Below are 23255 nucleotides of genomic sequence, written 5' to 3'. Positions count from 1 at the left end.
CTCATGAGATTAGAGTAGTTCCACCCTGATCCTCTCTCAAGGTCAACTGATTAGTAACCTTAATCACATCTGCAAGGTCCCTTCTGCCGTGTAACAGGTAACTATTCACAGTTTCTGGGAATTAGGGTGGAACGTTTCAGGGGGCTGTTATTCTGCAAGCCACATCCTCTCTTCTGATTTCCATCGCCGTTGATTAGTTTCACCCACTCTTGATATTCAAACAAATGAAGCCATGCAGTGTGTATTCTCTTGTCCTCTGAGGTGTATCTATGAGATTCATCTGTGTAGTTGCGTGTAGCTATAGGTCATTATTTCTTACCCCAGTGATTACTCCATTCTGTGAATATCATAATTTTTTTTCTCCTCCTTTTTTTTTTTTTTTGAGGAAGAAATTGCCACCAATCCTCCTCTTTTTGCTGAGGAAGACTGGCCCTGAGAGAACATCCATGCTCATCTTCCTCTATTTTATATGTGGGACGCCTACCACAGCATGGCTGGATAAGCGGTGCCATGTCCACACCCGGGATCCGAACCGGTGAACCCCAGGCCACCGAAGCAGAACGTGCGCATTTAACCACTGCGCCACCAGGCCGGCCCCTATCACAATGTTTTTATCCATCCTGATGGTGACGGACATGTTTGGGGCTATCGTAAATAAAGCTGTGATGTCCACCCTTATTAATCTGTATTTCGTTGGCCTATACACTCATTTCTCCTAGTTTTCTGCTCACTGGTGGAACGGCTGATGGTAGGGCATGCAGACGCTCAGCTTCAATGCCTACATCTGAACAGTCTTCCAAAGTGGTTGCGTCCATTTCCACTGCCAGCAGGAAGGTATTAGGGCTCCAGGGGCTCCACATCTTCGTCCCCTCTTGGTATGGTCACTGTTTAAAATGGTGGCCATTTTGTGAAGCATGTAGTGATGTCTTTGTGATTGCGACTTTCCAGTACGTTAATTTGAATACAAATGATGTTGAGTATATAGTCGTGTGTTTATTGGCCACCAGAATATCCTTTTTTGTGAAGTGCCTGTCCAAGTCTTTTGCCTATTTTTATTGTGTTCTTTTCTTATTGATTTGTAGGAGTTCTTTACATTTTATGCATGTAAATCTTTTGTTAGATATATTTATCACGAATGTCTTCTCTCAGGTTGGGGCTTGACTTTCACTCTCTTATTGGTATATATATATATATATTTTAAATTCAGTTCTTCAATTGTAAAAGATATGTAACGTGAAATTTATCATCTTAACCATTTTTAAGTATACGTTAAGTACATTCATAATGCTATGTAACGATCACCACAATCTAGCTCCAGAACATTTTATCTTTCAAAAGTGAAACTCTGTGCTGATGAAACACTGACACCGCATTCCCCATCTCCCCAGCCCCTGGCAACCTCCATTCCACTTTCTGTCTATGAATTTGACTACTTTAGGTACCCCACATGAGTAGAATCATAAAGCATTTGTCCTTTCGTGATTGGCTTATTTCACTTAGCATAGTGTCTTCATGGTTCATCCATGTTGTAGCACGTGTCAGAATTATATAATATTGTGTGTCTAGGCTACCTTTTGTTTATCCATTCATCCATTGATGGACACTTGGATTGCTTCCACTTTTTGGCTATCCTGAATAATGCTGCTATGCATGTTGGATGTCCTCTTACTGGTATATTTTAATGTTCAGAATTTCCTGTCAGCCGAGTTCAAGCTATCATTTTTTCTTTTATTATATGCGGTTTTTATGTCCCATACAATATTTTCATATCCCAAGGTCACAAACAACCTCCTGTGATTTTTTTCTACAAGTTTTATTGTTTTTCTTTTAACATTGATGTCTGCAATTCTCCAAGTCTGATGTGAGGAACAGATCAAGATTCACTTTTCTTTCCATGTGGATATTCAAAAGCTCATCGCTGTTTGTTGAAAAGACCCCCCTTCCCCCACCGCATTTCAATGTGCCCTTGTTGTAAACGAGTGATGGGACCAACACAGGGTTAGACAAACAGACCAACGGAACTTACACAATCTGTTTCTGGCTTCTCTGGTTTGTTCCATTGGTCTATTTGTCTAGCCTCGTGCAGCACCACTGTTTTAATTACTGTAGATTTATAACAAATCTTGATATCCGGTAGGATAAATCTTCCAACTCCTTCTTCAGGATTATCTTTAGTATTCTAAGTCCTTTGTATTTCCATGTAAATTTTGGAACCAGCTTGTCAATGTCAACAAAAACATCTACCAGGATTTTTATTAGGATGATATTGACTCTATAGATCAGGTTAGAAAGAATTGACTTCTTAACAATACTGAATTTTTCAATCCATGGCCTCTCTCCTCTTATTTAGGTCTTTCATTTATTTCAGCAACGCTTTATAGTTTCAGTGTAGATGTCTTGACATTTTTGCTGGATATCGTCTTTGGAATTTGATACATTCTAGTGTTATTATAAATTGTTTGTTTCATTTATTATCGTTTGTTTCTTAGTATAAAGAAATATAATTGATTTCTGTATATTGACCTTATATCCAATAAACTTACTAAATTCATTATTATCTCTAATGGTTTACCTGTAGATTCTTTTGGATTTTCTACATATAGATCAATATCATATTGTGATATGATGATATGCTGTCAATTTCATGTCATCTCATCTGCAAATAATGAAAATTGTTTGCTACAACTGGAAATTCACCCTTGGGCTATTTACTGCCTCAGCCTAAAGTGACCCACGCATTTTCAGCTGACATTTTATTGGCCAGAACTAGCCACATGGCCTCATCCAATAGCAAGGGGCTGGGAAATGTAGGGAGCAAATGAACTATTTGTTGAGCATTTCTATTACTAGAATGATGACTTCAACATACTTAGAGGAACCGTCAACCTAGGATTTGATACCCTGTGAAAATATCTTTTGAAAGTGAGGACTTGGGGCCAGGCTGGTGGTGTAGTGGCTAAGTTCTCGTGCTCCACTTTGGTGGCCCAGGGTTCACCGGTTCAGATCCTGGGCACAGACCTACACGCCGCTCATCAAGCCATGCTGTGGTGGCATCCCACATCCAAGAACTAGAAGGACTTACAACTATGATATACAACTATGTTCTGGGCCTTTGGGGAGAAAACAAAAAAAAAGATTGGCAACACATGCTAGCTTAGAGCTAATCTTCTGCACCAAAAAAAAAAAAAAAAGAAAAAAGAAAATGAAGCCTTAAAGACATATTCTGAACAAAAACTGACTCTTCCCAAAGCCCATGTGAGTCATCACCACCAAGCCCACTCTTTGGTGTTGCTGGGGAATCTCCCACAGAGCAGGCCCTAAATCAGAGAGGGGCCATCGTCTGTCCCTCCCATTCCAGTGAAACACAGTGAAGCCACATGGGGGAAGGAAGCCCAGGGGACCTGGGAATTCCAGTTTCTCGATTCCTAGGGCTGGGAAAGGGGAATGAATGAGTTGCTGGCAGTCAGACCAGCAGGAGATTGGTTTTGTTTGTTGAGATATTTGTACCTTGCCTTCTTGTCTTGAGCAGGACACAGTTCTCTGATGTCTCTAAGAGAGCAGTGGTGATCACACTGGGGAGGGAAAGAGAGAGAGAGAGGAGGAGAGAAGAGAAACTGAGACTGACTCAAGTGGGCATTTGTAAACAGCTTGGCCACTCCACGCTTGAAGGACAGACCCCTTTTTGGTCCCCTCCCCTGGATTCCTTCCTGGTGTCCTGGTCCTGCCTTGGGACTGAGAGGGCACCTCTCACGGCTGGGAGAGCTGAGGGCTCTGCAGAGCTTCCAGGAGGAGGCAAGGCTGTGCGTGAGGTCAGGCACCCGGCCCGAGGGGCTGGGGTGTGCCTGGTGGATGAAGGGTGGGTCTTCACCCCGGGGCACAGCGACCGTGTGACTCCCACTGTGTGGGAAAGACCTGTCTATCGAGGTGTCTTTAATTTGCATTTGCCTAATTACTGAGGAGGTGGAGCACCTTTTCACGTATTACCCGGCCACTGAATGTCCTCTTTTGTGAGCTGCCCATGGACCCAGGACCCGGTGAGCGTTTTCCCCGCCAGAACGAGGCTGCCCTGGGCTACGAATGCGGGAAACGCACTTCCGGACAAGGCTGTTGGAGGGAATATGGAGAAAACGGATGGAAAGTCCTTTCTTAAGTAATAGCCGGTCAATTGTGATTGTACGGTGAGCATTGTGGGCGGTGGAATCAAGAGGGGTTTGTGTCCCCTTTCATCTGAAGTGTCTATTTCTCCTAATGAATGTGTCAAAAGTATGTAGGTTTTGAATAAAATGCTAAAAAGATACAATCTTTATCAGTTTCTAGATAAGTTCTAAAAAGTAAGTCTCAGATACTGAGAATCAAAATGTCTTCTCTCCTATGCTCCTAAGAACCAAGAGCATGCCAAGAAAATATCTGGGGCCTTAAAAATGACACAGTTGTCGACCACACTCACGGGTCCCCTGAGGGTGTCCATCTTCAGCTCTGGTGGCACCACCCCGTTGTCCCCCAGCCAAGGGTGGTTCTGGGAAGTCTGAAGCCACCACCTGGGTGCGCTCCCCTCCCCATACTTTGTTCCCTGTGGAATCTGGGAACTTTGCCGGACTGTGGCCTGGGGCTACCACAGTGTGACCGCTTTTCTTAGGACATGGTGTGTAATCTTTGATTTCTAGAAAGACTCCCCGAATTTTATCTTTAAATATTCGTTCTGTTCACATTTTTCTTCTTAGGGGATTCCAATCAGCATATGCTGGAGTTTGGCCTTTATTCTTTTATTTTTCCCTGAACCCTTTCAGCACCTTGTTTTCATTTCATTTTGCTCGATTTGCTCACGTTTGTCTTTGGTTTCCCTTACTTATTTATTTATTTTTAGTGTCCTCTTTCCTTTGTGTGAATTCCAATAAGCATTTCTTTTTGTGATGGCTTTCCTTTTCTCTTCTCTTTTTCCCTAAGCTCCAGTTTCTACTGTAGGGGAGGAAGACGTTTCCTCTACCCACTCTGGGTCCTTCTGGCCAGACAACGAATTAAATTCACATGAGACCGAATAACGGGAGAAAATCAAACAAAGCTTTATAACGTGTATACATGGGAGAGACCCAGAAAAACTGAGCAACTCACCAAAATGGCGGAAGCTCTCCCCTTAAATACCATCCTCAGCTAAAGACAGAGGAGGATGTTGGAGGTGGGGGGGTCAGTTACGGGAAGTTACCAGAAAAGCACAGTAAACAAGAGTCAGGTTATTATGCAGATTTAAGTCCTTGCCTTCTGCATTGATGAGAGTTTCTAGAGAGAAGGTCATCCCCCACTTCTTCCTGGTTCAGAGAGGGAGACACCTTTACAGGTGGAGATTTCCTCTACAAATGCAAATGTCTCTTAACAAAGGGAAGGTATATTCTACTTTTCAGAGTTTCTCTCCTGTCTGCAGTTTTTAAAAGTAACCAGCCCAAAGTAATCCTCATGCCAAAGAGACATAGCTTGGGGTGGCCAATTCCAGTCCCCTACACTGCTTAATTTCCTTCATGGGGTCCTGCCATGTCTTCCCTTAGCCTTCAGATCTCTGGTTTTTGCTTTTGCTTTGTAAAGGAAATTGCTTCCCTAACTTCTAAAAAATTAATTGCAAAATAATTGCTTGTGATTTTCATTGGCTTTTTGGCAACACTTTTCTGGTGAGTGTTCTTTTTTTTTTTTTTTTTTTTTTTTTCTGGTGAGTGTTCTTTATCCGCCATTTGTTTTTGTTGTTTTTACTGTCTTCCTTTTTGTCCTATAATGTATATTTTTCTATTGTGATAAAACATATATAACACAAAATTGACCATTTTAACCACTTTTAGGTGTACCATTCAGCAGCATTAAGTACACTCACATTGTTGTACATCCATCACCACCATCCATCTCCAGAACTTTCTGTTTCATTTTCCCAAACTGAAACTCTGACCGTGTTAAACAATCACTCCTCTCCTGCCCCATCCTTCAGCCCCTGGTAACCATCCTTCGACTCTGTCTCTATGAACTCGACTACTCCAGCACCTCACATAAGCGGAATCGTACAATATCTGTCTTTTGTGACTGGCATATTTCACTTAGCAAAATGTCTTCATGGTTCATCCTTGTTGTGCCATGTGTCAGAATTTCATTCCTTTTTAAGGCTCAATAATATTTACTGTTATTTTTTGAAATAATGAAACTGAATAATTGTTTCATTGTTTCATAATAATATTTCATTGTGTGTATATATATATATACACACACATTATATATATATACACACACACATATACACTATGTTTTTTTTATCCATTCATCCATCAGTGGACATTTCAGTCATTTCTACCTTTTAGCTCTTGTGAACACTGCCACTATGAACACGGATGTACAAATATTTATTGGAGGTCTTGCTTTCAGTTCCTTTGGGTACATACCCAGAAGTGGAATTGCTGGATCCTATGGGAATTCTACTTTTAATTATTTGAGTAACCGACGTGGTGTTGGCAGTGGCCGCACCATTTTGCATTCCCACCAGCAATGTTTAAGTGTTCCAATTTCTCCACAATCTCACCAACGCTTGTTATTGTCTGTGTCTTTCGGTTTTTTCTAACAGTCATCCTAGCAGGTGTGAGGTAGCATCTCACTGTGGTTTTGATTGGCATTGCCTTTAATGATTGGTGATGTTGAGTATCTTCTCATGGACATATTGGCCATTTGTGTATCTTCTTTGGAGAAACATCTATTCATTCTTCTGCCCATTTTTCTCTTGGGTTGGTGGTGGTTGTTGTTGAGTTAATATTTTTTGTGGAGATCTTCTGTTGGTGGCTTTTTTTATGGCCAGATCTTTATGGCAGATTCCAGTAGAGGAGAAGCCAGGGCTGTGTCCCACACTAGTGAAACTCTTCTCTCTGATCTAGGGCCTTCTACACGAGATTTCAGTCCTCCTGTGTCCCCGGGCGACGGGACTGGGCAGTCTTCAGACTATTCACAAGGTAGCCTCTTTTCTCCTCTCTGTCTCGAGGACAAACTGCGTCCTCCCAATGGCTCGTCTCACTTGTGCGCTCAGTTAGTCCCATCTCCATTGCTTCTCGGAACCAATTCAGATTTAGTGGAACCTGAACACCTCATCCTCACTATTTCAACAAGGGGTTTTATTTTTGCACTTTGAGAATGCCCTCACCTTGAAGAGGGGCATTTCCCCTGAAAGCTGCCTTCATCGTCTACTTTTTCTGAAACCTGCAATTATCGGCCTCCCCTCTTCTTTTCCTTGCACAGCCCTGCTCATTCCCATTGCTGTTGGCATCCTTTTCATCTATTTTACCTATTTCTTCTAGTTTCTTTCCTTTTTTTTGAAGAAGAAGAAGATTAGCCCTGAGCTAACATCTGCCACCAATCCTCCTGTTTTTGCTGAGGAAGACTGGCCCTGAGCTAACATCCATGCCCATCTTCCTCTACTTTATATGTGGGACACCTATCACAGCATAGCATGCCAAGCGGTGCCATGTCCGCACCTGGGATCCGAACTGGCGAACCCTGGGCCGCTGAGAAGCGGAATGTGCGAACTTAACTGCTGCACCACTGGGCCAGCCCCTCTCCCAGTTTCTAATGATGGTGTTTGTATCAATTTCCATGTTGCTTTTGGATAATAGACAAGAGGAGAGAAACTGATAAGCTGATCCATTGTCTTCACACGGGAAGTCCCTGCAAAAAGCTCTGTTTGTCACCTTATTGTGACCAAGCGAGGACAGGGACTTGACACGAGAGAAACAGAACTGTGGTTTCCTCTCTCTACGTCTGCCTCCTGGGCAACTTTCCCTGAGAGCCTGTAAAGGACTCCTTTCACTCCTCAAACGCCCTGTATAATGCTGGCATTTCCCGGGGTTCCATCTCAGCTCTCCACTCCCCTTCTGAGCTCACCATCTTCCCTGGATTTCATGTTTACGAATTCCCAGGTCCGAGTCACTGGGCCTCGGCTGCAGATGAAGCCGCTGCCTCTCTGAGTGACTGTGGGGTCTCTTTTCTTCTTTACAAGTTGAAGCTACATCTTTTCTGGCCCGGGATCCACTGTCCCCGGGAAAGAGAGAAAAACGCCAAGGAGCCGTCAGGGGCACCATGAGTTCAGCACCGACCGGAATCCACCCAGGTCACCCTCCCTCCTCCTTGGGAAGTTGTTTTGACCACAGTGTACTGTCTTGACCTCCAGTGGGTGACACTGGAGATGGGGCCCTGAAAGTGGGTGATGCCAGTCCCTAAGAAGAAGGTGAGGATGTGAAGTCCCACTCCAGCCCCAAATCCCGCGAGACCCTGCTCACACTCCCCCTACAATTAGAGGCGTCTCCTCCTGGGCCCCTCGGTTATCAGGATCCCGCATCTGTGTTCGCCTCCCCGCCCCCAACCGCGCCTCGGCGGCAGGCTTTTGTGCTCAGGTTGGAGGGCATCATCTGGCTGTGCTGGCAGGAACCCCGGAGGTGCCTGACCTCGGCCTTAGTCCAGCCACACCTCCTCCCCGCGGGGTCCTGGAGGGAGCGCCAGAGACAAGGGGAAGCAGAACAGCACCTCCATTCTCCTGGCTTGAGCCTGAATCTCCAGGGTTCTCTGGCAAAAGGGGTTTAATCCAAGACAGCCCCTCCCTCCCTTTAAACCCAGATCCAAAGCTCCAGAGCTGTCTGGATTCCAGCTGCTGAGCTAAGAGGGCCCAACGGAGGAGAGACGAGGGAGCAAGAGAGGACAGCTCGCCGGCTCAGCCCGTCTCGGGAGTGCAGAGAGGAGGCAGCGGGGGAGGGAGCTCGGTGCCTCTGTGCGCGGTCCCTCATCAGGCGGGGACCACAGCCTGCGCCAGACGTGGTCCCTCAGCATCAGGGAACCTGAACCAGAGGAGGAGTGCGACGCCCTCTGGGGGAGAAATGAGGCAAAGCGAGGCGCGAAGCGCTGTGACCGCTTCTTCCCAGAATGCGATGCGCTGAGCTTTCCCAGCAAAAGATCCGTTTTTAACAACAGAGATGTGATCAATGTGAAACACGAGGATTCGTGAAACTAAGCTATGAAAGTGATGACACACAAGGCAGGGTCTTATGTGACCTCTAATTCTGTGTCTAAATCACAAATGTCTCGCAGAATATTTACTAAAACCGGAAGGAAACGGGCCACCTCGGGGAGACCCAGCGCTCCGCGTCCAGCGGGCCTCCCACCCCGGTTGCTCTCTCTGCTTCTGCGGCGCCTTAGCCCAGCGCACCTCCTTCTCGTCCCCTCCCCCAAATGAGACAGAGTTCCCGCCCCAGGAGCTGTTCCAGGCCAGGACTGGGAGACAGTCGGCCACAATTTTAAACATAAAATCTTAGTATCATGAACTCTAAGCCCTTATTCTGATGTGTCCCCAGTGTCTGTCCTTTATCGGGTAGAGTGCAGACAAGAAAGCAAAGACTTTTTTACGTTGGAGGGCTGTCCTCGCAGCCACTCTAAGCCACTCCCACATCAGCTCAAACCTAGTCACCACACCTATCGGTGTGGGATGTGAAAAGAGAGCAAAGAAATAAAAAGCAGAATGCCTAAAATAATGCAACTCGGATCCAAGCGGAACAATTATGACAATAAATAATAATGAATACTAATAGCATTCATAAGTCAAGAGTATCACATTGGGCAAAAACCAGTTTTGAATAATTTTCTGCATACGAGAGATATTCTGAAATAAAAATGACGCAAAAGGACAAAATAACAGGTTAGAGAAACTTGTCACGTGTAAATTTCTAAAAAGATGACAATATTAATATTTAACAACGTTAATTTATTTGACTTTTGCTTGTCTTACTATGTGCTCAGCAGCATTAATGACCTGCTCTCAGTGTCTTACTGTACAGGTTGGAGATTTAATAACGATAAAGGGATGAGTAACAAAGATGTCTCGTTATTGTTTTATTTTACTGTTTTTATTATGAAAGAAGCATGTGACTCTTGTAACAAATTTCAATAGGACAGACGAGGGCAGGGTGCAGGTGTGGGTCTTCCGTCCCCCAACCTCAATGTCTCCCACCCCGAGCCTAAGCCTGCTCACCCCTTGGTGTATCTCCTTCTAGAATTTTTCCCTAGTCCTGTACCATATATATAATACTTTAAAAAATCGAGATCGTATTCTTTTCTTTTGGAGGAAGATTAGCCCTGAGCTAACATCTGCTGCCATTCTTCCTCTTTTTGCTGAGGAAGACTGGCCCTGAGCTGACATCCATGCCCATCTTCCTCTACTTTATACTGTGGGATGCTGCCACAGCATGGCTTGACAAGCGGTGCATAGGTCTGCACCCAGGATCTGAACTGGGGAACCCCAGGCCACTGAAGTGGAACATGCAAACTTAACCACTGCACCACCGGGCCAGCCCTCAAGACCATATTCTTGAACTTTTTTTTCTTGTACTTAATATATCCTGGGTCTCCTTCCAGGTCAGTTCATATGGACTTGCCTGGTTCTTTTTCACAGCCCTAAGCCTTTATTTGATATTGGTGTATTTTAATGTCGACAGTCCCCCTACATGGATATTTAAAATTGTTTCCATTTCTTTTTACTGCTTCGAGCAACTGGGGAACACCCTGACACACTTCTCTGTGTTCCCGCCATTGCCTTTGTGTGGGATGAGTTTCTGCAGGGGCTCCTGAGATTCCGAAGTGTGTCCTGTTTATGTTGTGAGATGCTGCCGGTCATCCTTTCAAAGTCCTGTCATTTTATGCTCTGACCCCGAGCCTGAGCACACAGCCCCTCCTCCTTTCTCAGCAACATGAGATGCTGTCATTCTTTTTCCTTTTGCCAAAGTGATCAACGAAATAGCATTCTGCTATCGTCTAAATTTACATTCTTTGGCTACTAATGATGTTAAGCACCTTTTCATACATTTATTGGCCATTGTATTTCTCCTTCTGTGAAACACCTGTTCAAAGGACACGAGAAATACCTGTTGGCTGAAAATGAGAACCAAGTTCAGCTGGAAATATCAAGGATTTTGTGATTACTTCTTAAGTCTTCAGAAAAGAACAGGCGTAGGGGAGCGGTGGGAGAGCCGAGTCGGGGTGGGGAAGAGAAAGGGAATCATACTCATCCATCACATTAAAAACTTTAAAAAATCAGATGCATCTCATGAAGGTGTGGCAAACATATGGAAATCTGCAAGTTCTTCGAACCCTTCAGAAAACAAGCAATTCTCATGTCATATAAATTGTCCCAGAAATAGAAAACACAGTATGAGTGTATTCTACGAAGCAGATAGAACACTAATAATAAAACTTGATTACAAGGGAAGAAAACTATAGCTCAATATCATTTATGACTCCAAGATGAGCATATTGAATACAATACTAGAGAATATAAATTTTTAACACACTGATGCAAAAAATCGCCAATGACTGAGTTGGGGTTTTCACAGAATAGAAGGGTAATTCGATATATGGAAATGTATGCACATAATATACTATATTCATGGGATAAATAAAAAAAATTTATGACTGTCTCATTAGAGTCTGAAAATTCAGCACCTAGTCCTAATAAAAATATTTAAATACAGGAATGCAACACACCGCCTGATCAGGACGAAGAGTGGTTTTTGTAAACCCACAGAGAAAGACTAGAGTCAATTTCATAAAATTAAATAATTTAAGAATTCAAGCTGACTCAATAAGGCGCGGAACCAAAATAAGAAAAATAAGTATTGAAAAAATAGGAAAGAAAATCAGCAGTATGTGTTCATGAATTATTCATTCAGTAACTATTACAATTAGTAAAAATTCAGTGTAGCACAGAGGAGTATTAAAAATGAATGATATTTCGATAGACTAACAAAACAAGTCAGAAAACACAACATTGAAAGGTACTATTCGTAATAGCATCAGAACAATTTAAAATACCACGGAAATGAGGTTAGCGTGAAACGTAAAGAAGCAGCAAATCTTACTTGAAAAAATAATGAAAACTGGAACTCCTGGGAGGCCAAACCGTGTCTCTGGGTAGGGATATAGCAGATCCCTGGGTTTAATTGTGGACACATCCTGTGACCTCCTCAGTGGCCCATACTTGCCAATACTGCTACAGCAAGTAACTTCCTTTGTCAAGTTTAACTGGAAATAGAAGCCGCTCCCCAGCCCTGCGTGGGAGTCCTGCACAAGAGCTCCGAGAAGCCGGAAAGCAGAGGGGGACGCGGGAGCCAGTGACGGTCCAGTCCCTGGTCAGAGTGGAGGAAGAAGCCGGGACAGCCAGGACGGGGCTGGGGCCATTATATGGAGTCCCACAGATGACAAAAACATGAAGACCCCAATGTGCCACAAAAGGGAGTGTGTCTAGAGACAGGAAGGTATGTCCCCTCTTGACGAAATAGCATAGAATCATCAAAAATAATCGTAATGACAACTGTGAAGCGATACGGAAAATACTTGTCGTACAATATTACATTTTAAAAACAAAGCCAATATGTTATGAAAGCCATGTGGAAAAGAATATGCATTTGAAAAATAGCTGGGAATAAATGAATAAAATCGATAGTTACGTTGTGGTAGTATGGGGGTGATTTTTGTCAAATTATATTGAAAATACATTTCAAGTGATTTTTGAGCAACGAAAGAATCTGTAAGCTGAGTCTGTAAACAAGAGTAACTGTGAAACGGTGCCTGGGTAGGGAAGGAAAAGTAATTTTCCCTCTACTCTCCTGAGTTCTTGGCCGAGACCCTGTAATAAAAGACAGATGAACGAGAGAAAAACACGTCGAAGCTATTAACACGTAGACCTCACCTGCGCACGGGAGAGCCCCAGGGGAAAATGAGCAGCTCACACAGGTGGCTTAGAATTCCGTCTGAAATACCATCTTAATAGGGACAGGGGAGTGGGGAGGTGGACCCTGAGGAGGAAGTCCGTGATTTTCAGGAAAGATGAACGGACTCTTAGAAGAAAAGGTGGGAGGCGCGACAGTTTGACAACGTTTGTCTGGGTGTGTCGACTCCTAGCCTTCTCCTCTGTGATGACAGTCAGCGTCCCTGGTTGAGGAAACTCCCGGGAGGGGAATCCATAGCTCTTGAGTCCCTTTTGGAGGGTGTCTTTAGGCAGATAAGGGGCGTTCAGAGCTAGTCTCTCCCTGCATGTGTTCTTCAAGCGCCTACAGCTCAAAATAATCAGCATATCAAAGCGGCATATTCTGGGGTGGCACATTCTGCTACTCCTCACCTCCCTGGTTAAAACAAACAGCTACCCAGCCGGTGAGCTGCTCAGCTCCAGGGGGCTTCAGCAGAGCCTGGACAACCCCGCCAGGACTGGAGATCACGGAGGGCTCTCTTGCTTTCGAGTTTGCAGCCTCATACGCGACATGGCCCTGAGCATCTTTGTGCCCATCGTCGGGTTATTGGATGATTATCAGAAGACTGCTGGGACTTAATATGTAATATCAAGATTTCCAAAGTCCTTCACCAATCTCCTTTGCCACCGGAAAACTGAGGGATCACCAGTTTGACTACCTCCCGGTTAGCATTGGCTGTTATGTAGTTGAATTGTTTGGTTAAAATCATTAGGCAAAAATGATGGGAAGTTTTTGAGACATTAAGATTTTTGATGTATTCTAACCTTGTTTTTTTTATTCCCAAATCTTATAATTAGCTAGTCCACTTTACTGGAGCATCGTTAACCCTTTGTGGGCCCAGATGACTAGAGAAGAAATATGCTGGCTACTGGTTCATCCAGAGGCTTGGGAGGAGATGGTGGTTAGAACTGGTTTGGAAAGGTAATTCTAGAAAAACGATGTCTAGGGAAGAAATGACCAGAACGTGAGTTCTGTGAGGGCAGAGGCTGGGGTGATGTGCTCACTGCCATAACCCCAGCATTGAGACCTGCGTTGGCGCAGACTTGGCACTCGGTATTTGAAGGAAGGAACGAAGGAAGGGAATCTGAGTGTTAATATCCGAATTTTGCTGCTGTGCGGTCACCATCTTCATAGTTTGAAACACACAGATGTGTTCCAACAAAGTTGGCGGAGGTGTTGAGCACACAGTCTCATTTACCTTCATTTGCCATTAGAGACGTGCACAAAGGGGAAAAAAAGGATTTACACATCCTCAGAACAAAAGTTCTTAGGAAAGTAAATTTAAAACCTCTGGTAAGCACATGACTAGGGGCCCGGACACGTGGCTTGTTGGATGATAGAATCCTAGAAGCAGAATTTGCTCCATTTCCCCCGACCCAGGAACTCCTTCCCAGCCTTTCTCCGCCCTTGCCCAAGCCATGAAAATGCCTAGGTCTTGCCTTGCGACCCAGACTCCTGGGACTTACCTTTCCACACCTCTGCCTGGGCACCCAGACTCTGCGACAGAGCTGGGCTGAAGCGTTATAGTCCTAACACAGTCATAGCGCCTGACACAGGCTGTACTCTCTTGTCCAGTGTCCATAAGCTTCTGTAAAATGAGATGCAGTGCTATCTCAAGCTCTTACATTATAAAATCTTCATAAGTCACACAAACTAGAGTTTCCTGCCCTATCAGGACAGGAACAATTCTTCTTTTTTTTGATGAGGAAGATTGGTCCTGAGCTAATATCTCTTGCCAATCTTCCTCTTTTTTTTTTCCTCTCCAAAGCCCCCCAGTACATAGTTGTGTATTCTAGTTGTAGGTCCTGCTGGCTCTGCTACGTGGGACGCCGCCTCAGCATGGCTTGATGAGCGGTGCTAGGTCCACACCCAGGATCTGAACCAGTGAACCCCGGGCCGCCAAAGTGGAGCACGCGAACTTAACCATGCAGCCACAGGGCCGGCCCCACAAACAACTCATTCTATGTATGGGTGTCCTTGGGGCAGCGCGGCAAGTTGTCTAGACACTCCCGCCAACAACGGCAGGGGAGTCCATGCCTCGGCCATCCACGCACCAGACGGCGGGGGTGGGCCTTCCGCTTCTAACATCCTAGAGCTCTAAGATCTAGGTTGGGGGTGTTGAAGTCCTCGGTGTACAGAGACATCGCAGAGACATCTGACAAGTCTTTGTTAAGAGTGAATTGATGCTGGGGAAGGCTGTCAGAAGGCCCCTCCTACTTCCCTGCGGAGGGGTCAGCTGGCTGATCTGAGGCTGCTGATGGCCCTGCCCACGGGGCAGAGGGCTCTAAAGCCACTGTCAACAGTTCCTTTGAGGCCTGGGGGCTGCTTGGTTCCAGGACAGTGATCCCATGAGTCCTGCCTTCTTTCCTGTCGATCCACCCTCCAGTATGGCTCAAGCCCATGCCCAGTGCGTTGTAGTTGCTCAATTAGGAGACAGACAGGAACAAACTTAAGGCTTAGACAAGTCAGACTCTGCTACGCGCTGCAGGAAGTTGATGGCAGCGTCCTGCACCGTCCACTGGTGTCCACCTTGGAAGCCCCAGATCCTACACGACAGATTTACTCAGAGCAGTGATGCTCCCACAGGGCCCTGCGGACTCTGGTGCTCCAGGAGCTGGAGCAAACTGATTCCGCAAAATACGGAATAATGGTGGTCTTTTCCCCAAAATACAGGGAACATTTGAGTTCGTGGAGAGACTTTTCTCAGTCATACATCTTCTTCTTCTTCATCACTTTTCTTACGACTCCGTGCTTCTCCTCCTTGCCCGTTAACAAGTGACCAGGGCAGAACCCGCTGCCTCCACGTGTGTCCACCCTTTCATTAGAAATCAAGTTTCGGTTTCCAAAATACACAGCGCTGTCACACGGAGTAAATCCTCTGTGGAAGAGATGATATTTGGGTGTCTGGCTGGAGGTGCCCGCACCTTTTTCTTTGGAAGTGTAGGTTATTTTATTAATTTTTTGGGATAACTCTAATATATGCACACGATACAAAACTTAAAAGGAACAAATGGGCAAACAGTGAGAAGTCAGCCTCCCTCAAAGCTTTTTCCCCAGCTCCCCTCCCAGAAGCAACCACCATTTCCAGGTAGGTCCCCTTTTAACATAAAAGAAAACCAGCCGTCTCCTCTTCGGGATCTCAGTACTCGTGTTCCCTGAACAGAATTCTCACAACCTGTTGGATATGTGTAAATTATATTCTATACGCATACATATATTTATTAAGAAAAGATTTGGTGACAAAAGTCTGTAATGCTTTTAAGTTTTGTTTCATTCATCACATCAGTGTCCACATGCAGTTAGAAGAGAGTTGTCCGCGGGTGAGCAGGCTAGTAAGCCGGTCCTGATGAGCCCAGGGATTGCTGGAACTGTGCTTCTGCCATAAACACACAGCTACCTGGGGTCCAGGCCACAAGGAGGGACCCTCTGTCACGCTGCTCCCCAATTGTACCTTGATTCCCAAGGTCCTGCTCCCTAAATGTGTTCGAGAACGCAGACTGTAGAAGGTTCTAGCCTCGCTGGGGAACCTGTCCCAGAATTGGAAAAATAATCACGTGATATGGACTGTCCCCAGGGATGAGGCCGATGTGCTGTACAGGCTCCTGTCTGAAGAGCTGATGCGACGTGAACAAGTGTCCGTGCCAGATGGAAATCCATCAGAGGAGGAAAAAATGTTTCTCTTATGTTTTCCCTTATGGAAGTACAAGCTGGAAAAGACTATCAAAGAACTGAACAGCATTGCAGACCAGGTTGACGCAGCCCACAAGATGCTCACCAAGACCCCCCTGGTGGCTAGCTCTTCAGGTGCTGTCTCTGTGGCCGTGAGCCTCCTGGGTTTGGCCCTGGCACCTGTGACAGTAGGAGGGAGTCTGATGCTCTCAGCACTTGGGCACGGCCTTGGGGCAGCAGCTGTCATGACCAACATTTTGACAAGTGTCTTAGAAAATAGAAGCAATTCGGCAGCTCGAGACAGAGCCAGGAGACTGGTGTCTCTTCCAGCGACAGGGGAGAATGAAGCTTTGGGAGGAATAAACCTGTCCGAAGTCAGAGCTGCGGACTTGCCTATTAAGCAATCTGCTGGAGTTATCAACATCAGGGAACTTCAGGCCTACCGGACGGCCAAAGCCAAAGCCAACTCTGGTTTCATGGCTACGGTCAAGAATTTCGCAGCCACAGGCTGTGTCCCCTTCTGGAGGGCCAGAGGGGTGAAGAGAGCCGTTGAGGGCCCAGCTCTGGCCATGACCAGGGGCACCCGGCTGATGGCTGTTGCTGGGGCTGGCTTCTTTCTTATGCAAGAGGTGAACAGCCTCCTGCAGAACTGGAGGCACCTGGAGGCGGGGGCGAGGGCGGAGATGGCGGAGCAGCTGAGACCGTGGGCCAAGGAGCTGGAGCAGTGGCTGGGCCAGCTCACCCGGCGCTACGAGCTGATCATCCTGAGGCGGGGCTCCGAGGAGCCGTCACTGAACCAGAAGGTAGGAAGGGGGTGGGCGTAAGACAGTGTGGTCATGGTCCTCCTAGAGCTTCCCATGGCGGGGCGGGGGATGCTATAGAGTGGACATATAAATAGATAATCACGATGTCCTTTCTTCAGAGAGGACTTTCCCCAGCCCCCACCTGAATTAGGTCCCTCCTGTTCTTTCCAGCCTCTCGTTCTTTTCTCTCAAAGTGTTGACCACGCATTCGTCTGTATGCAGATGCTCCCTGTCCTTCTTCCTGTAGAGTACCCTCTGGGAGGGCGGGGACGTGTCCTCAGCCCCAGCAGGGCGTGGCACGTGGTAGGTGCGCCATAAATAGGTGTTGAATGGCATAAGTGTGGCATTTCATGATGAAGGTGATGTTTCTGATGAGTTGAAAAAGGATATTTATCTGAAAATACTTTCTATTTCTTGACTCTCTTGAGACATTAAATATCTAGATGAAAAAACTGAAACAAAAACTCCCATCAGGAAAATAAAGAATTTCAAAACTCCTCTTTAATTTTACAGAGAGAAGATAATGGGATGGGGTAGCAAGGCCACTGCCTGACACCCTAGAAAGGGACACAAAAGCCTTTGCTGAAGGTGTGAAGGTTCATCATTCATTCATTCATTCGACTGATTTTAATTGAGGCCTGTGACAGGGCCAAGGATTCAAGGACGTGTTCCCAAATTTGTCTGCATGTTGGCATCACCTAGGAAGCTTCAAAAAGGACCGATGAGTGGGTGGGTCCTACCCCAGGGATGTGATTGACCTGGGGTATGACCTGGACTCCAGAAGTTGTAAAGGATCTCCAAGTAATTCTGCTGAGCAGCGGAGGCTGGGGACCACTGCTCTACGGCCTGAGGTGCTTTCTCTTACTCTCCAGCATCAGTACTGTTCCCCTCTGGGTATAGTCTAGCTTCTTAATGACCAGGGGCAGATTTGGTGGGTGCACTCTGAGACACTAGGATGCCTATTCTACAGGGTCTTGCCCACCTCCTCCCTTGCCTGTCATGGAGCACAAGCTTAGGCCAGGTCCCGGCAGGGCACTGAGGACATTGTGTGAAAAGAGTCTCTGCTTTAATGGTACTTGGGGCCTATCAGGGGGACAGACTCCAGATAATCCATTAACAAGGAGGAGAGGTAAACGGAAGGACATTAGCGAGGACAGGGTGCTGCGGGAGCCCCTGGCAGTGCACTTACTCCTGGTGGGGTGGGCTGTGGGGAGAGCGGAGGGAGCGCCTGGTGGTGAGGGGCTGGGGCCACGATTCTGCTCCGTGCTGCAAGCCACGTGCATTCCCAGGCTGTGCCTCTGCCTCGCCCCCGGAGCCCCCTCTGCACACCACCTTTGTGCACTCCAGCCAGAGGGGCCATTTGTTAAGTCATTCAACGCACCAATACTAATTGAACACCTCCGTGCGGGGCATCAGGCCAGGCCCAGGTGCAAATGAGACGGACAAGGACTGGGTGTGTCAAGGGAGAGAATTGCCTCGCCCAGCCCTGTGGCATCTGAGCATTCAGGAGACCCTTCTGTGAGATCGCACTTATGCGACAGAAATGAGTAAACGACTGCCTTTTCCTTTTTGCCCTAGAAGGTCAAGCTGTCCCCACGGAACCTTGGTTTACCAGACGCAAAACACAAGTCTTCAGCTAAGAAAACTCGGGGTAGGAAAATCTCCACTCGCCACGAGGCACCCAGCAATGATGACAGAAGGGAGACCTGCAGTGATTGGTGACAACCCTTGGGGACTCCAGAAATACCTGGGAATTTGTAAGAGACCAGATTTTCTGTGTGTACTGATGGGGCTGGAGACCAAGACGACTTACATATCTACGTTAATTTAAACTGAGGTCAGCACACATTTAGAACACGTGCATTTTCCAAACTGTAGATAACCACACAGTCCATTTATAATTAAAATGAAAAAAAATCTTTATTTAAAAGAAATCGTGCCCTGTGACTCCTCCACTCCTTGCGCTGCCCCCCACCCATCTCTCATTACAGTCACCGTGCACAGAATCTTTGTCATGGGGTCTATCGCTCAAGCTTAGATCTGATCTGCATTCCCAGTGCCCTGCAAGGAGAAAGGCAGTGATTTGAGAAAAGCTGTTACTGAGAGAAAGTTATTCCTTTATTGCAGAATCTATAATTGTGAAAAATTGGACACCATTAAAATGTTCCAACACGAGGAGACTGGTTAAATAGCAACTATTCATCTACTTGAGAGAACATTATGTCACTATCAAAATGATGTTCACGAGAGTCAACAACTTGGTTAGCAGGGAAAATGTTTATTTTACCAAATGAGGAGGAAAAAAAGCAGGATGAAAATTGTATATGCACTTTCTCGCCTTTTGCCTGCCGGGGGCATCACATCTTTGTCACCTGTGTGCAGACAAAGGCCTACAAGGGAATACAGCAGGGTCACACCGCAGCTCTTTATTTACAGGTCATTTTGGTTACTTTCCTCTTCTTCCTTTTACCATTCTGTATTTTTCAAGTTTTTTATTATGTGACTTATTGTTTTATGAAATGGAAAGAATAGCTAATAAATATTTACATCAAAATTAAAGAATTTTTTTAAAAGAGGACCAACTCCTGGCCTGCTAGTCTTAATTTGGCTTCTTAAATCACTGGGATGAATAGTCTCCTCACTACCGAATGAAGCCATGGCGGGGTGTTAGCAATGGCTGAAAATCAAGGCAGCCTAGTCTTTGTGGCTCCTGGACCCAATTCTAATGTGTGCGTGTGCGCATGCGCTTCCCCATGCCAACAAGCAACGCTCAGACACCAGCGGGGTGTCGAGAATTCACCTCAGCTCTGAAACTACCTACCCAGAGACAGCAGCAGATGAAACAGGTTAAGGGTTTAGTCCCAAAAGGCTGCCCTCAGACATCAACACCAAGCCCAGGTTGTCACCTGTGCCTCTGACCAACTGGCTGTGAAGCAGAGGTTCCCATGACCCCCTCCTCGGATTCAGTTTTCACCAGAACAGCTCACAGAACTCAGGAAACCCGTTTACTCCCTAGATTGCCGAATTGTTACAGAGGCCATTAAAGGATACAAATCAAGAGCCAGATGAGGAGGTACAGAGGGCGAGGCCGTGGACAAAGGAGCTCCTGGCCTCGTGGGTCCGGGGCCCGCACAGCGGCACGTGGCAGCATTCTGGTCCCGACCCGGGAGCTCTCCGAACCCCTCCCTTTGGGCTTTTACAGAGGCCTCATTCCACAGGCGCAACCGATCGAATCATCGGCCATTGGTGACGGAGCCCACCTCTAACCCCTCTCCCCTCCCCAGCAATCAGGGTGTGGGACTGAAACTTCCACCCCTCTCTTCAGGGCTGGTTCCCCTGGCAACCAGCCCCCATCCTGGGGTGATCTCCAAAAGTCACCTCATTAACATAAACCCAGTCGTGGTGGAAAGGGGCTGCTTGTGAATAACGAGACACCCATCCCACCTCTATCGCTCTGAAGCGTTTCCAGGAACTGAGGCCAAGACACCAAATGTTATAACAAAGGATGCTCCGTTGTTCTTATTGCTCAGGAAATTTCAAGGGTTTTGGGAGCTGAGTCAGGAACTGTAAGTGAAGACCATATATAGATAAGAAATATATTTTGGTCACCTGAATGACCAAACACATGTATTTGTTATAAATCACTATATCGCACCTAGGTAGCCTTCAACCTGTCCGTCTATCTGTCCAGCAATCCAGCTCGCAGATTTCTGCAGGAGCTTCTACAAGAGAAGCACTAGAAACACTCAAGTTCAGAAGTCCAAAGGCACAGACTTGGGAACCAGACCGCCTCTGGATCCTGTTCTGCCACGTCTATGTCTGTGACTCTGGCAAGTTACTCCATCTCTCCACGCTTCAGCCTCCTCATCTCTAATACGGAGTAACACCACCGTTGGGTCCGGACTTTGAGTTCTCCCTCCTTAGAAGCTAAGTTAGCCTGTTCTGTTTCATGGATTCTGGCAGAAGACACAAGGCTGAGCCAGAGACAAAGGACGTTATTCCTCATGGCACAGCAGGCAGCATAAGCACTGGCATATGGAACGGTTCTCCTGGTGCCCAAGCCCGTGGGGTGGGGGGAGGTGACATGGGCCCAGACGGATGCTGTACACGCAGTAGGTCTGCAGTGCAGCTGAGGAACACTGAGGAGCCACCTCTTTCTCAGCAGGCAATGAGCCAGCCTGTTCTTTATCCTGGAGAGACACACCACTGCCTTCCTCAGGGTTACCAGCTGCACCGCCACCCCAGGAATGGCCTCGGGAGAGAGCAGTCAGGACTTTGCTCACATGGCCACCCAGCAAGCAGCATAGGAGCCAGAAAGGCCTGGGTAGGGGTGCCGCCCAAGCACCTGCCTGAGGGCCGCAGGGAAGACTGAATGGCTGTGTGTGAAGGGCTCTGACAGCGCTCTGGAAGCATCCACTATTATTTCTAGGGGTGGTAAGACGGAGGAAGGCAGGGTGGAAACTGTGTCACTTTACATAAGAAAGTAAAGTATTCAACAAATATTTATTGAACGCTTACTATGTGCCAGGCATTGCAGATACAGCAGTGAACAGGACACAGCTGCTGACCTCCAGGTGCTTAGAGCCTAGTACAGGAGACAGACCACGAACAACCTGGGAGGGGAGCACATTACCCAGGGCTTTACAGACGGGGACAAGGACTTGAAACTGACCAGGGGATGTTTTGGGCAGAAACACATCACGATCCAATTCACATTCTAACAGGCGGCTGCAGAGAACAGACTTGGTGGCAGGGTGTTGCTGGGGAAAAGATGGAGGCAGAGAGACCACTTATGGAGACGAGGCCAGCCATTTGCTTCTATTAGGGGGCAGTAGAGGAGGAACTCAGGCCCCTGGCCTGTCACAGCCTGACATGCAAGTGGAAGGGTCTTGGGAATACTTGGCAATGCTACACTATAGAGGCCAAGGGCACCGGGACAGGTCCATTTGCTGTCATCACGAGAGGGCTGCTTCAGGGTCCTGGAGGGAGCAGCGAAGACAGCAGTGTGAGGAGCAGGTAATTGGAGTCAGCGGGCAGGAACCTACTCCAGAAGTTTGTCATGAAGGAGAGGACTTGGCATCTTGAAAAATTTTTTTTTTAATGTGTTAAAAGATTGGAGCACGTTTAAATCCCACAGGGACTAGCAGAGAGGAAAAGGTTAACCATGCAGGAGGGGACGACGAAGCCAGGTCCCTGAGAAAGCAGGAAAGGGACTAGATGCAGAGCACAGCCAGGGGTCAGCTTGTATATGAGAAACGCCTCTTCCGGGAGGACAGGAGAGAAAGGGAAGGGACGGTGGGAAGTCAATGAGCTGCCCAGCTCTGGTAGCAAGAGCTCATGCAGGGAGATCCCGTGTGGTGGCCTTCATCTTCGCCAAGAAACAGGAAGCTAGGTGACCTGAGAGCCAAGTTAAGGGACTTGGAGATTCATGAGGAATTTCAGAGATTTGGGAATTACTGGCAGAGAAACCAACATAGGAGGGAGGGTTGAGAAGCACAGGCAAGAAAGCAAAGGACCACGCAGCAGCCTTTGAAGAACATTCCCCACTTGGAAGGAAAAAGCGCAGGAGCCCGGGGAAAGCAGTGGTGGACGCAGCGAGACGGAGGGGCCGACGCTTCAGGAAGGTCGAGTGGGTGGCCTGGGCCGGTGGGGGTGAGGGGCAGCTTCCGAGGCACGGGGAGAGTAGCAGTAAGTGGGAAGTGGAGAGGACAAAAGGTGAAGTGAAGCTGAGAGGAGGTTTCAGATCAGAAGCACAAAAGACACCTTCTGCACAGCGCGGAGCTCCCGAGCCGGAGGAAGCGCAGAGCAGCTCAGCCGGTCCCGGCCCGGCCTCACCGCCTCCCGGCTGCCCACGGGACGGAGGGCCTTCCGTTCAGGAAGCATTGCGGTCTGCCTGCCTTCTTCCCATCTTAAGAAGTCAAATCCAAGTTTTGCGTGTCAGGAAGGGGCAACAGGGATGGAGGATCAACACACACAGGCCAGAGAA

At 47.0% G+C, this 23255-nt stretch overlaps 1 protein-coding gene across 1 annotated transcript; it reads left to right on the top strand.

Annotated features, from left to right (window-relative positions):
* Positions 1-4018: 4018 nt before the first annotated feature.
* On the top strand, positions 4019-17566 carry APOL5 (apolipoprotein L5). Its single transcript, XM_044765791.2, has 4 exons — positions 4019-4106; positions 6894-6968; positions 8793-8986; positions 16301-17566. The coding sequence occupies exons 1-4, from the start codon at positions 4019-4021 to the stop codon at positions 17288-17290; spliced, it is 1347 nt and encodes a 448-aa protein (XP_044621726.2). The 3' UTR covers positions 17291-17566.
* Positions 17567-23255: the final 5689 nt, after the last annotated feature.

The sequence above is a fragment of the Equus asinus genome, chromosome 4 (assembly GCF_041296235.1).
Source record: "Equus asinus isolate D_3611 breed Donkey chromosome 4, EquAss-T2T_v2, whole genome shotgun sequence".
Lineage (NCBI taxonomy): Eukaryota > Metazoa > Chordata > Mammalia > Perissodactyla > Equidae > Equus > Equus asinus.
The sequence above is the reverse complement of the archived record's forward strand: the minus strand, read 5'-3'. Positions and strand labels throughout refer to the sequence as shown.

Coding starts and splice junctions, on each gene's coding strand:
- APOL5 (XM_044765791.2), top strand. CDS start 4,019: ATGGACCCAGGACCCGGTGAGCGTTTTCCCCGCCAGAACGAGGCTGCC. Junction 4,107..6,893: donor ACGCACTTCCGGACAAGGCT/GTTGGAGGGAAT, acceptor TCTCTGATCTAG/GGCCTTCTACACGAGATTTC. Junction 8,987..16,300: donor ACAACAGAGATGTGATCAAT/GTGAAACACGAG, acceptor CGCAGACTGTAG/AAGGTTCTAGCCTCGCTGGG.